The 16027-nt window shown below is 41.2% G+C and overlaps 1 protein-coding gene across 3 annotated transcripts in view; it reads left to right on the plus strand.

Moving 5' to 3' along the window:
• The first annotated feature begins 3171 nt into the window (after positions 1-3171).
• Positions 3172-16027, plus strand: part of usp34 (ubiquitin specific peptidase 34) — an 84799-nt gene continuing 71943 nt past the window's right edge. For all 3 annotated transcript variants that reach the window (XR_010014876.1, XM_063010710.1, XM_063010709.1), the window contains exons 1-3: positions 3172-3485; positions 13967-14054; positions 14808-15258. Coding sequence is in view for 2 of the 3 variants with exons in the window: in XM_063010710.1 (XP_062866780.1) it covers positions 3443-3485; positions 13967-14054; positions 14808-15258 (582 nt within the window). In the remaining variant the exon portion in view is untranslated. The remainder of the gene's footprint in view (positions 3486-13966; positions 14055-14807; positions 15259-16027) is intronic.

Consider the following 16027-nt stretch of genomic DNA (forward strand, 5'->3'; position numbering starts at 1 on the left):
CTAGTAAACAGAAGGTTGCCGGTTCTGAGCAAGGCCCTTAACCCTCAATTGCTCATCATGTTCTGCTCATTGTGTAAGTCGCTTTGGATAAAAGCGTCTGTTAAATGCTGAAAATGTAAAATGTAGTGAACAGCCCAGCTATTGGGAGGTGCAATCAGTGCTTGTCTTCAGATAGTGCCGGATAGGAATAGGAGGGTACTGTGGCGACTCCTAAATAATTAAGGGAACAGCTGATTATAATAGCAAACGGTTTGTTTTATGAGAAACGGTTTCAGCCTTGGATCATGGAAACCAAAACATCTCTTGGAGTATCTTTTCACTGCCCTCATTTTCTTCTCTCGTATCATTTTCCGTGATCATCGGAGAAAGAATAGAAAAGAAACGGAGCAAGGTCAAATTAAAAGAGGTGCAGTGATCACACTGTTTGCTTTGCACAGAACCAAATGTGGGTGGAAGCAAAGTTTTTTACTGTAAGAAGCGATTTGCATAATAAGTTCTTATTTCTTTACAGTGTTTATTTAGTTTAGACCTGCAGCGATTTCCAAAATCACTGGCGCTGTTGGTAAAACGGTTTTAAAATGTCTGAGTTTTATCCTGGTCAGGGTCGCCGTGGGCCCCGCTTTCATCTGAATTATTAGAGGGGCGATGCAGTAACGCACCCCAATCTCTCGGGAGACCTCGGCTACGCCCCAGCGATAGCACCACTGGCAATTTGAACCCCTGATCCCAGTGGTAGTGGGCTGGTGAAATTTACCACTGCACCACATGAGCGCCCAGTTTTGAAAAATGTAATTAGCTTTAGATTACACAAAGGATATCAGTGATTAAACATCTTGAGTATTATGTGTATATATACAGTATATACTTTTCAGAGTGAAGGATACGATTGTGTAGTTTTGACGTGGTCTTCGTGCGTACTAAATAACTGAATGGGCTTGATTCTTGTTTCCGGTCCCTGTATGCATCTGAAAAAGCCTGTTTTCACTGTTAGGTCAAACATGAGGTCAAAAGGCTTTTAAAACAACTGGAGCTGAAAAGAAACAAGTTGTGCACGCTTGCCGTGAGGAGAGAGGTGGAAAAACCTTTCGAATGATGTGCCAGGACTAAAAGGCTGTTCTTTTATTAAATAAACGTAAGTGGTTGACGCTGTTTAAGTCATCAAGGTGCTGGACAGCAGACTTCACTGTAGGTGAAGAGGTGATTCTCCATCCAGCCTCTCTCGTACCTCGGAGACAGAGCGCTGGCACTGCTACGACTCGAACCTCACATTGTCTCTGCAGCGGCAGGCTAATGCATCAGACAGCTGTACCGACTGATCCATACTATATTGCTTCTAAATGTATTGTGAATGTTTAGTGATCAAAAGTGGGAGACCTACATGAATACGAGGAGAATGTGTCATGTCCTTGTGGCCCTGACCTTCATGAATAAACAAAACCTTTATTTTGAAACAGCTAGGGCTGCTGTGGTCCGGAGAGGCTCCTTGCCTGTCTTCCAGCCTGCAGCTAGACGTCATCAGAAAATCTACAATTATACAATTACAGCTCTGGATCCTGTATCAGTACATTCACCATATAACCACCCGCATCCAAACTCATCACAGCCAAATTACTGAATATTAACAGGACAGAAATATTTCATTACCCTGTGAGCTGTACAGCATTGGGAGGTCGTACAGACGGGCCCGAAAGAGCAGCTATGAAATACAAACGTTATTAGACACTTTTCAGAACACAATAACACTTACCGTCATGATGGCATCGACCATGCAGTTAAAAATTTTAATCATATTTTCATTGGAACAGAAACATACTCTCAAAATCAAAAAAGCTTAATATACACTAAAAGTGAAGTCCATAAACACAAATAGTTCCTAGGAGAAAATAAAATAGTGACACATGATAATAATCTAGGGCAGATAGATCATATATACACCGATCAGCCATAACATTAAAACCACCTTTTTTCTACTCTCACTGTCCATTTTATCAGCTCCACTTACCATATAGAAGCACTTTGTAGTTCTACAATTACTGACTGTAGTCCGTCTGTTTCTCTGCATGCTTTGTTAGCCCCCTTTCACCCTGTTCTTCAATGGTCAGGACCACCACAGAGCAGGTACTGTATTATTTAGGTGATGGATCATTCTCAGCACTGCAGTGACACTGACATGGTGGTGGTGTGTTAGTGTGTGTTGTGCTGGTATGAGTGGATCAGACACAGCAGCGCTGCTGGAGTTTTTAAACACCGTGTCCACTCACTGTCCACTCTATTAGACACTCCTACCTAGTCGGTCCACCTTGTAGATGTAAAGTCAGAGACGATCGCTCATCTATTGCTGCTGTTTGAGTCGGTCATCTTCTAGACCTTCATCAGTGGTCACAGGACGCTGCCCACGGGGCGCTGTTGGTTGGATATTATTGGTTGGTGGACTATGCTGAGAATAGTCCACCAACCATAAATATTCAGCCAACAGTCCTGTGCCCACTGATAAAGATCTAGAAGATGACCGACTCAAACAGCAGCAATAGATGAGCGATCGTCTCTGACTTTACATCTGCAAGGTGGACCGACTAGGTAGGAGTGTCTAATAGAGTGGACACGGTATGTAAAAACTCCAGCAGCGCTGCTGTGTCTGATCCACTCATACCAGCACAACACACACTAACACACCACCACCATGTCAGTGCCACTGCAGTGCTGAGAATGATCCACCACCTAAATAATACCTGCTCTGTGGTGGTCCTGACCATTGAAGAACAGGGTGAAAGGGGCCTAAAAAGTATGTAGAGAAACAGATGGACTACAGTCAGTAATTGTAGAACTACAAAGTGCTTCTATATGGTAAGTGGAGCTGATCAAATGGACAGTGAGTGTAGAAACAAGGAGGTGGTTTTAATGTTATGGCTGATCGAACCCAGACGTCCTGTCATAAATGTAACTAGCCAAAGTGTGTAAAGCATGACGTTAAAATTCAAATAAAATAATAAATAAATAAGTAATAAAGCTGTTTAAATCGAAGCGCCCTCTGATGTCACTCATGATGTTAGAAAAAACACCGCGATGATTGAGTGAGATCGAGATTTCCGGAAAAAGCCGAACGGGAGGAAGGAGACGCTCCGGAAAGAGCCGAGGTTTGTAGTGAATGTCGCTGCCCCTTTTCAACATGGCTGTTGTGTGTGCTCTCCTCGGTTCCGCTCTTATTGGAGACTGACCCGACTCTCATCAACTCAGTGCCTCACATTACAGTCTCAGAAGATCGGGAGGACTCGGTTTATTCCGGAGTGACCGAATCTGCCTGGTTGTTGCTCGCTGAGAGGATTATTTGTTGGGCTTTTTGCGGCGGGGCCTTTTTCTGTTTTCCACCCTCCAGCTGCCAGGCTTCTGAAGGCATCAACCATCTCCAATGGTTTAAAACCACTTTAATCCTCTTTCATGAACAATGTGTGAAAACTGTGCCGAGCTGCTCGAGGTGCTGAATGAAAGTAAGTACAGGTTACAAATCTCACCATGCACTTGGCTAAAGTTTAGTTTGCTCTGTGTTTTTCTTGAATACATCTGTATTTACTCACTTACAGTCATGCATTTGTCTTTAAATAGCATTTAACACATCGTCTCAGAGTTTGCATGCACTACATTCCATCTAAATATCTAATAAAGCTGATTTTGTGTGGTCCAGTGCATCATGCCTTTCATTTCCAGACCATGCATGTTAAAACAGAAGCTGCAATGTTCTAACCTACATCTGCTTAAGTGCTGAGTTGTATTATTGTTTTATATGCAACATTGCAAATACCTGATATCTGTGCAATACTTTGTTCATCTGACTAACAAATTATACAAGTCACAGCACACAGTTGTATGTTTACCCATGCATTGCTTAGGAAACAGGTTCAGTATGTTTGTAGCTTTCTGGGTGACTTTCCTAGTTAGTTAGGGATTATAAAATACACACAATAAGAAGCTGTACAAATCATACAGATCACTTTAAACAGCTTCAGCTTCAACATACTAACCTACAAGCTGACCAGATTGTTCTTCTTTCTGCAGATTAAACTGCAAATTGCAATTCAGAAATGACAATTACACAACATACCTGCTTACAAACAATGCAGGATGCAGTGTACATCCTTCAGACAGGGTTAATAGCCAATTTAAAGCTTTCTAGATGTTAATTTTAGATAGTAGGTTTGATATGACAGTGCATATTGATCAAGCATGTGACATGTTTTGTTTATGTGTATTTAACATGCTTTATCTGCTGCCTATATATATGTATATATATATATATATTGAGCATGTATAGGAAGCAAGTTATAGTTTTTCTTCATTTTAAATAATCCTAGACACTTTTAATAATATAATACTGATTAAATGCGAATTGATTGACTTATTGACCTTATTTTACCTGTTTTTTTACTTGTGTACTTTACACCATCACTAATGTTTACACACTCGGCTGTGTCCCAATTTGACATACTGTTTCGTTTCATATTATGTGATTTAAACACTAGTACTTTCATGCCCAATATTTTAGTGAATAATAGTATTAGTTTATACAACATTTTGAAATAAATAATGCAATTCAACCCAAATGTGTGACTTTCCCCCCTGTTTAACTCTTTTAAATATTAACTATTAGCTTGTAGGTTAATGCTATCCAAAAGGAAGCTTAAATCAAGTGTTTAGGTTGTTTTAGTCGCTTAATTAATAGTTTATTTATTAAAAAAGTGTCTAAACTAGTGAAGAACTAATTTGACACACAATTCAGTTCGCTAGTGTGATTTGAGCTTTAGCCCGTTCCTAGCACTGTTATATTATAGCACGATAGCATTTTTGCTCAGTGTCAAAATGAACAATTTATTGCATTTACGTACAGTACAAACATCATATAATGACTTAAATTATATTAAAGTTTACATATTTTTTTAAAACAAGTGTTAAATCCTGAGTAATTTGAATAGTTTGGAGTGTTTTGACACGGCAAATTGACAGCTAGTTTGTTTTGCTAACTAGCCGCACTGAGCAGGCGCTCTCGATGTGAGAAATCAGTTTGAAGTTTATTTACAAGGTTAAACTAGAACTCTTTTTATTGACAGATTTTCATCTTTTTGACACATTTTATTCGACCAAACGACGTGTTTTATTGTTTGTTATAGGCTAATTAGCACAGCATGCTAACAGCCCTATCGTGTAGCTTGTTGCTAACGTTACAACTGTGCCTTGTGATGAGTTGCACATTTTGACTTATTGTGGGTGAAGCTCACATTATTGCTCTTATTCTAAACATTTACACCAATTTAAATTGAATTTAGCTGTATTAACACAACACCAGCGTTATGGTGATTGTTTTCGTTTTGTATTTGTGTTTTATTTATGTTATGTGTTTATTTGTCATGCTTTACTGACAAGCCACAAAGGATGTGAAGAGAACACTGCCACCCCCAGCATGCTAAACAATAGCTTCATGTCTTTCCATTTATTCTTTCATTTAAAGTGTATAAAACATATATTTATAGTGTTAAATATTCAACTATATTTGCTTTCTACTTTGCTTTTTGATTTCCACTCGGACAGATGAAAGCTATATTAAAAGTAAGGGTGTAATTAGGGCTAGACACTTTGTTTTGGATTGAACTTACATTAAATCTGTTAACATAAAATAAACATAAAAATTTTCAATTAATTATGACTTTCGAGCGTGTTCGAGTTTGGATGCCTCCTCTAAAGCTTATTTAATATTGGTCTGTCCAGGCTTTAAAAGCTCATGGGCGAACTTAGTGTCTCTGCAGATGAAATGAAGGCTTTAAGGTAAAGTTTGGAGATTACCTTTCATTTAAATATCCCAGCCGTACATCTAAGTATCCTGGTAAAGGAACACAACTTTGTGTACAGATTTACAGTGTACTGCACTACATTTCAAATTACAGTAGTAATTTGTGAACCTGTTTTATAACTTCATCACGTGGATCCAGTGTGGACAAATATTTCAGTGTTTCCCCCTCCGACACGTGCAGTAGCCGACTGCTTCTTTTTATCTGCACCAGTTGGATTCACGGGGATCAGTATCGCGTACCGAGAATCACCCACTCATCTCTGTTATCCCCCGTCTCTGTGCAGGCGTCACTGACCAGCCAGCAGAGGTTGTAATTGTAGCACTGATGGAGTCCGAAGTAAACAGTTCATTCCAAGCGCTAACTAAACATATTTATATAATTATAATGAATAGAATTTTTCCTGACACCATTAGCATGTTTATTATAAACAGATTTCTTTCAGTGTATACTGAAGCATGATGCAGGACATCCACATCACTTTAGCAGGTAAAGTTACTCACGGATCCGCATGTGCAGAACTTAACAGATTTCAAACTGTGTGAAAGGTTCATAGTTCATGACTGAAAGTTTAAATTCATGGTGAATTTTTGCTACTTAGGGTTCCGATCTCCAAATGCATCTTGAAGCTGAGTTGGCGCAGCACTTTTACTCCGTACAGACTGTAGCTGCGCTCTCAAATGGCCATTTGAAAATTAAGTTAAACTTTTTAACCAACAGCATCAATTGAGCAACGACTTTAACATTAACATCCCTACTGGTAAAGCACTTATAAAAACAAACAAACAAACCAATCCAATCAAATTCTTAAGTGCACTAAAATATTTAAAAACGTTTTTATGGAAATGTTAAGGATTAGCTTTAAAATTGCTTAAGTGTTTTGTGAAAAAAGCATGGAGGGGTAACGTTTGCAGGAAATGCAACAGGTAGCGTGTGTGTGTGTGTGTGTGTGTGTGTGTGTGTGTGTGTGTGTGTGTGTGTGTGTGTGTGTGTGTGTGTGTGTGTGTGTGTGTGTGTGTGTGTGTGTGTGTGTGTGTGTGTGTGTGTGTGTGTGTGTGTGTGTGTGTGTGTGTGTGGAGTGAGGAGGGGCGGTAGGCATGTATTGTTGAGTGACAGGTCCATGTGTACACATGCAGCTTAACCTTTGACCTCCAAATCTGTTTCTTATGGGCAGCCATCTCAACCGTAGTCCATTCTTCTGAGCTCTCTGTGTGTGTTCAGTAAGAATCAAATAATATCTAGGTGCCGCCTACAGTTTGTAGAATTTAGACGTGATATAGAAACGCTTGATGCTGAAGGAAGTATTAGTGATGAAGCGTATTGAAATCAGTGTTAAACTCATGTCTGCTCTTAGACCCGTCATGTGTTTCTATTTATTTTTCTATCCAATTACCCAATCCTATTTCACCTCTACTGCTGCGGACCTCCACTCCTGACTGCGGAGGGTCGTTACTAACACACCCACCCTCCAACACATGTACAGCAGCCAACCGCTTCTTTTCACCTGCACTGGGCGGGTTCATGTGGAGATCCGTATCGAGAGTCACACACACCGATCTTTATTATCCTCTGTCTCATTGTGCAGCCGTCACCCATCATCCAGCAGAGGTCCTAATTGCAGCACGTATAAGAAATCCTCTCATGATTCCCTCCTCAGATGAGCCGGTCATTGTCTGTATAGGCGCCTGGCCTGGTCGTTGGAGGTGACGTAGAAGTTTTAAAAGGGCAGATGTGTTTCTGTTTAAATGACTGAGAGCCCTGCAGATGAATCGAGGTTGTGCATAGCTGCGGGTACGTCCGGGTGTGTTTCAAATCAGTGTTTTTGCACTATACAGATCATAGCTGCGCTCTCACTTAGAATTGAGCCTCAGCACTCAGAATTGAACGGCTGATTTACTGACCTGCCATGTCAGCTGTGTTGGTTTACAGAAGCTGGACAGTTTGGAGTTGGTGCTGCGATGATCTCGCCACAATATTAGCCTCAGAAACATATTAAAAAGCTAAATTTGATGGATTTTGGATTTGATGGATGGATTTGATTGATGGATTTTATTGATGGATTTGATTGATGGATTTGATTGATGGATTTGATTGATGGATTTGATTGGATGAATTTGATTGGATGGATGGATTTGATTGGATGGATTTGATTGGATGGATGGATTTGATTGGATGGATTTGATTGGATGGATTTGATTTGATGGATGTATTTGATGGATGGATTTGATTGGATGGATTTGATTGGATGGATTTGATTGGATGGATTTGATTGGATGGATTTGATTGAATGGATTTGATTGGATTGGATGGATTTGATTCTATGGATGGATTTGATTGGATGGATGGATTTGATTGGATGGATTTGATTTGATGGATGGATTTGATTGGATGGATTTGATTGGATGGATGGATTTGATTGGATGGATTTGATTTGATGGATGGATTTGATGGATGGATTTGATTGGATGGATGGATTTGATTGGATGGATTTAATGGATGGATTTGATGGATGAATTTGATGGATGGATTTGATTGGATGGATGGATTTGATTGGATGGATTTGATTGGATGGATGGATTTGATTGGATGGATTTGATTGGATGGATTTGATTGGATGGATGGATTTGATGGATGGATTTGATTGGATGGATGGATTTGATTGGATGGATGGATTTGATTGGATGGATTTGATTGGATGGATTTGATGGATGGATTTGATTGGATGGATGGATTTGATTGGATGGATGGATTTGATTGGATGGATTTGATTGGATGGATTTGATTGTATGGATTTGATTTGATGGATGGATTTGATGGATGGATTTGATTGGATGGATTTGATTGGATGGATTTGATTGGATGGATGGATTTGATTGGATGGATTTGATGGATGAATTTGATGGATGGATTTGATTGGATGGATTTGATGGATGGATTTGATGGATGGATTTGATTGGATGGATTTGATTTGATGGATGGATTTGATTGGATGGATTTGATGGATGGATTTGATTGGATGGATTTGATTGGATGGATGGATTTGATTGGATGGATGGATTTGATTTGATGGATTTGATTTGATGGATGGATTTGATTGGATGGATTTGATTGGATGGATGGATTTGATTGGATGGATTTGATTGGATGGATTTGATGGATGGATTTGATTGGATGGATTTGATTGGATGGATGGATTTGATTGGATGGATTTGATTTGATGGATGGATTTGATTGGATGGATTTGATGGATGGATTTGATGGATGGATTTGATTGGATGGATTTGATTTGATGGATTTGATTGGATGGATGGATTTGATTGGATGGATTTGATTGGATGGATTTGATTGGATGGATGGATTTGATTGGATGGATTTGATTGGATGGATTTGATTGGATGGATGGATTTGATTGGATGGATTTGATTGGATGGATTTGATTTGATGGATTTGATTGGATGGATGGATTTGATTGGATGGATTTGATTGGATGGATTTGATTGGATGGATGGATTTGATTGGATGGATTTGATTTGATGGATGGATTTGATGGATGGATTTGATTGGATGGATGGATTTGATTGGATGGATTTGATTTGATGGATATTATTGGATGAATTTGATTGGATGGATTTGATTTGATGGATGGATTTGATGGATGGATATTATTGGATGGATTTGATTTGATTGGACGGATTTGATGGACGGATTTGATGGACGGATTTGATGGATGGATTTGATGGATGGATTTGATTGGATGGATTTGATGGATGAATTTGATGGCTGGATTTGATTGGATGGATTTGATTGGATGGATTTGATGGATGGATTTGATTGGATGGATGGATTTGATTGGATGGATTTGATTGGATGGATTTGATTGGATGGATGGATTTGATGGATGGATTTGATTGGATGGATTTGATTGGATGGATTTGATTGGATGGATTTGATTGGATGGATGGATTTGATTGGATGGATTTGATGGATGAATTTGATTGGATGGATGGATTTGATTGGATGGATTTGATTGGATGGATTTGATTGGATGGATGGATTTGATTGGATGGATTTGATTGGATGGATTTGATTTGATGGATTTGATTGGATGGATGGATTTGATTGGATGGATTTGATTGGATGGATTTGATTGGATGGATGGATTTGATTGGATGGATTTGATTTGATGGATGGATTTGATGGATGGATTTGATTGGATGGATGGATTTGATTGGATGGATTTGATGGATGGATTTGATTGGATGGATTTGATGGATGGATTTGATTGGATGGATTTGATGGATGGATTTGATTGGATGGATTTGATGGATGGATTTGATGGATGGATTTGATTGGATGGATTTGATGGATGGATTTGATTGGATGGATTTGATGGATGGATTTGATTGGATGGATTTGATTGGATGGATTTGATTGGATGGATTTGATTTGATGGATTTGATTGGATGGATGGATTTGATTGGATGGATTTGATTGGATGGATTTGATTGGATGGATGGATTTGATTGGATGGATTTGATTGGATGGATTTGATTGGATGGATTTGATTGGATGGATGGATTTGATTGGATGGATTTGATTGGATGGATTTGATTTGATGGATTTGATTGGATGGATGGATTTGATTGGATGGATTTGATTGGATGGATTTGATTGGATGGATGGATTTGATTGGATGGATTTGATTTGATGGATGGATTTGATGGATGGATTTGATTGGATGGATGGATTTGATTGGATGGATTTGATTTGATGGATATTATTGGATGAATTTGATTGGATGGATTTGATTTGATGGATGGATTTGATGGATGGATATTATTGGATGGATTTGATTTGATTGGACGGATTTGATGGACGGATTTGATGGACGGATTTGATGGATGGATTTGATGGATGGATTTGATTGGATGGATTTGATGGATGAATTTGATGGATGGATTTGATTGGATGGATTTGATTGGATGGATTTGATGGATGGATTTGATTGGATGGATGGATTTGATTGGATGGATTTGATTGGATGGATTTGATTGGATGGATGGATTTGATGGATTGATTTGATTGGATGGATTTGATTGGATGGATTTGATTGGATGGATTTGATTGGATGGATTTGATTGGATGGATGGATTTGATTGGATGGATTTGATGGATGAATTTGATGGATGGATTTGATTGGATGGATTTGATGGATGGATTTGATGGATGGATTTGATTGGATGGATTTGATTTGATGGATGGATGGATTTGATGGATGGATTTGATTGGATGGATTTGATTGGATGGATTTGATTTGATGGATTTGATTGGATGGATGGATTTGATTGGATGGATTTGATTGGATGGATGGATTTGATTGGATGGATTTGATTGGATGGATTTGATTTGATGGATTTGATTTGATGGATGGATTTGATGGATGGATTTGATTGGATGGATGGATTTGATTGGATGGATTTGATTTGATGGATATTATTGGATGAATTTGATTGGATGGATTTGATTTGATTGGACGGATTTGATGGATGGATTTGATGGATGAATTTGATGGATAGATTTGATTGGATGGATTTGATGGATGAATTTGATGGATGGATTTGATGGATAGATTTGATTGGATGGATTTGATTTGATTGGACGGATTTGATGGACGGATTTGATGGATGGATTTGATGGATGGATTTGATTTGATGGATATTATTGGATGGATTTGATTGGATGGATTTGATTGGATGGATTTGATTTGATGGATGGATTTGATGGATGGATATTATTGGATGAATTTGATTGGACGGATTTGATTTGATTGGACGGATTTGATGGACGGATTTGATGGATGGATTTGATGGATGGATTTGATGGATGGATTTGATGGATGGATTTGATTTGATGGATATTATTGGATGGATTTGATGGATGGATTTGATTTGATGGATATTATTGGATGGATTTGATTGGATGGATTTGATGGATGGATTTGATGGATGGATTTGATGATTGGATGGATTGGATTTGATGGATGAATGGATAGATTTGATTGGATGGATGAATGGATAGATTTGATTGGATGGATGGAATTATGGATGGATTTTATTGGATGGATTTGATGGATGGATTTAATGGATTTGATTTGATGGATGGATCCCTTCTGTGGACAATACTCTAAAGTGTTTACAGTAATATCATCAACACTGGCCTCGGGACACGGTTCCAAACGTTCCAACCTGTTCCTGACGTCGTTTTGAATTTGATCCGACCTCAGTAAACCCTCCACCATCACCGTCAGCCTTCAGTAGAACGGTCAGGCAGTAAGAGGGAGAGAAAAGCAGAAAGGCGAGCAAACGTGATAAAAGAAGAAAGGCGAAGGGAATAAAAGCCCGAGCTTCGGGTCGTCCAGCTGCTCGAGCGAACCTGAGAACCCGAGAAGCCTTCCAAAGTCGAGCACCTCCCCTGTTTCCATGGGAACCGTCTTTCGGGGCTTGGTGGTTGTTGTTGCTGAAGTGTCTGAAATAAATAAATCTGGTCTGTATTACATAACAGGCTTCAAAACTGGCACAAGGAACATTGTTGGTTGAAGCACTACATTAGTGTGTTAAGTCTTGTGTGATATCGAATAAACTGTGTGTGTGTGTGTGTGTGTGTGTGTGTGTGTGTGTGTGTGTGTGTGTGTTTGGAGGGGGGCCGGGGGCGTTTGGTGACCCTGCATGATTCTGTCATTAGTTAAATTAGTTAAACATCTAATAATTAGAATATTATCACAGACTTTTTGATGCCAGAGGAAATGAAGGCCGTGGCATCTGGTACACACCAACAGAAGATCGGTGCATCTGGTAACAGTGTTCGATTCATTTAGTTTTATTGGTTTCATGGTGGCTCGGTGGGTAGCACTGTCGCCTCACAGCAAGAAGGTCCTGGGTTCAATTTCCAGGTGGGGTGATCCAGGTCCTTTTTGTGTGCAGTTTGCATGTTCTCCCCGTGTCTGTGTGGGTTTCTTCTGGGAGCTCCGGTTTCCTCCTACAGTACAAAGACGTGCAAGTGAGGTGAATTGCAGATACAACATTGTCCACCACTGTGTTTGGTATTAAAAACGTGATCTGATGAATCTTGTGTAACCAGTTACTACTTTTTAATGGCTGTGTGATTCTGGAGATATAGAACTGCTCTCGTTATCAAGAACATCTAGTTAGTTCTTGTCTGGTTCTTACTTCAACAACACAACACTGGCAGGTGATAAGCTGCCAGAGATTAGACACGTGTCTGTCAGATCGGGGGTTGTGCAAGCAGCCATCAGTCATTATATGGATACGACTAATCCCAAGTTCACTCTACACGACATTCCAAGTGGTCGTGTCGCTGTACAGTTCACACTACACGACTGGATCTCTTGTGATCGGGAGTCTTTCAGGTCGGTGTGTCTTTCACACTACACGACTGATCGGTGACAGGGGGTCACACACTACACCATCTATCACCAACTGGAATCGCAGGCGAGCTTCTCTGGTCTCACAAACTACGTTTGGCCATGAAAACACACGCGAGAAGTGACGAGGGGTTTAATGATACCACGTCCAAAAATGCACGTCAACAAGTAGCGAGCGATCAAAGTTAGTGCGCCGATGTGCAGCGTAAAATCAAGGAGTGAGTCTATAGTGAGTTGGAGGTTAATAAATACTTTTTGCAATGCAGCGTGGGTGTTAAATACAGTAAAAATACTGCCAAACTTGTGTGTGTGCTGATGTATTCTGATATAAACTATATTATGCATCTTGCGTTCTCATTGGCTGTTCGACACCGCACTCATTGCCAGTCGGGCAGCTCGGATCCAGATATCTGGGAAGCTAGAAATCTCTCGTCGCTCGGATCGAGTTGTTGAATAGTTCGCACGTGGCGATTGAGAGCCGAGTTTCGATCGCCGAGCGAACGCCGAGTTGCTCCCAAGTTGGGAGATGTGAATTCCCAGAGACGTTTGAAAAGCTTTCCCAGACGAGTGGAGTCTGTTGGTGCTGCTGCACCGTATTAAAGGCGTGGTTGTAGTCGCCGTACTTGACGCCGTGTGCTGCACGTGTGTGTAGTTTATACGTGTCTGATCTGTATCGTTTGTTTCTCTTCAGTCTCGGATGCAGACGGTTCGGACGGGCTGCAGTTGAAGAAGGAGCATGCCTTAAGAGTCTTCAGCTACATCGGCACGTGGACACAGAGGTCAGATTCCTGCTTTTATTTATTATTACGTACGGTTTATTTATTTATGCTGGCTGTACAGTGTCCATCCTTCCTGTGCTGACCCGGAGTGATGTAGCCACTGTTCCTGCTGCGCTTTTACATTTTGTTTTGATTTTCATTTCAATAAAATCATCCGTGTTATACGGCGCTCGGGTTGTATGGCGGTAAATTATTCTTTTTTTTCCATTTTTATTCATGCGTTTCCTCCCTTTTTCTCCCAATTGTTGTCTTCCGCTGCCGGGGATCCCAGTCACGTCCGAGGAGGGTATATTCGCCCTTCCTACGCTACCTTTGACGTGTGTGCAGTCCCTCGACCCCCTTCTTATTCGCACATGCTTCTCCACTTCTGTACAGGCGCCTCGGGCTGCTACCCAGGGTCCTTACATCAAAGCAGCATCGAAGACCCCGCCCACTTATTAGTTTGGTCTTTCCCGGCCAGCAGACTAGAGGCCAGTGCCAATTCTGCCTGCTAGGGGGCGCCCAGCCGACCGGTAGCAGAGCTGAGATTCAAACTCTGGGAGTTCAGGGTTCGAATCTCAGCTGTGCTACCAGCCGGCCGGGCGTCAGCACAGGCACAGTTGGCCATATCTGGGGGAGGGGTGTTGGTGATAGAAAACCTGAGATGGATTGCCGGTAAGGTCGAGTCTGGCCCACTCTGGCCAGTTTGTTGACGTCTCCTGTCTGTGTGTGTGTGTGTGTGTGTGTGTGTGTGTGTGTGTGTGTGTGTTACAGGCAATGTCTGTGCTGCTTCAAAGAGTACAAGCACCTCGAATTATTTAACCAGCTGGTCTACGGCCTCATTAACCTGGTCATCGTCCAGGTGACCAGCCTGAGGGACCGCCTCTGCAGTCCCCATGGCAACGAAGGAGGCGAAGGAGCAGAGTCTGAATGGAGGTCCGCCCGCCCTCAGCCTTCTCCCAACGAAGAGGAGCCGGTCAACGTGGAGAGAGACTCCGCCGAGGAAGAGGACGGAGGGAGGGACGCGGAGGGTTCGGCCCAGAACCAGAAGGAGGAGTCGCGGCCGAGTGACGGCGATGGGGCGGCGGAGGGGTGCGGCCTCGACCCCTTCGGCTCCTGGAGCACAGAGGAGAGGGAGAAACTTCTGCTGTGTGCAGCCAAGATCTTTCAGATCCAGTTTCCACTCTACACAGCCTACAAACATAACACACACCAAACTATAGAGGTACACACACACACACACACACACACACACACACATACACATACACAGCCTACAAACACAACACACACCAAACTATAGAGGTACACACACACACACACACACACACATACACAGCCTACAAACACAACACACACCAAACTATAGAGGTACACACACACACACACACACACACACACACACACACATACACAGCCTACAAACACAACACACACCAAACTATAGAGGTACACACACACACACACACACACACATACACAGCCTACAAACACAACACACACCAAACTATAGAGGTACACACACACACACACACACACACACACACACACACACATACACAGCCTACAAACACAACACACACCAAACTATAGAGGTACACACACACACACACACACACACAGCCTACAAACACAACACACACCAAACTATAGAGGTACACACACACACACACACACACACAGCCTACAAACACAACACACACCAAACTATAGAGGTACACACACACACACACACACACACAGCCTACAAACACAACACACACCAAACTATAGAGGTACACACACACTCACACACACACACAGCCTACAAACACAACACACACCAAACTATAGAGGTACACACACACTCACACACACACACGGCCTACAAACACAACACACACCAAACTATAGAGGTACACACACACACACACACACACACACACACTCACACACACACACAGCCTACAAACACAACACACACCAAACTATAGAGGTACACACACACACACACA

Source organism: Trichomycterus rosablanca, chromosome 15 (genome assembly GCF_030014385.1).
Source record: "Trichomycterus rosablanca isolate fTriRos1 chromosome 15, fTriRos1.hap1, whole genome shotgun sequence".
Lineage (NCBI taxonomy): Eukaryota > Metazoa > Chordata > Actinopteri > Siluriformes > Trichomycteridae > Trichomycterus > Trichomycterus rosablanca.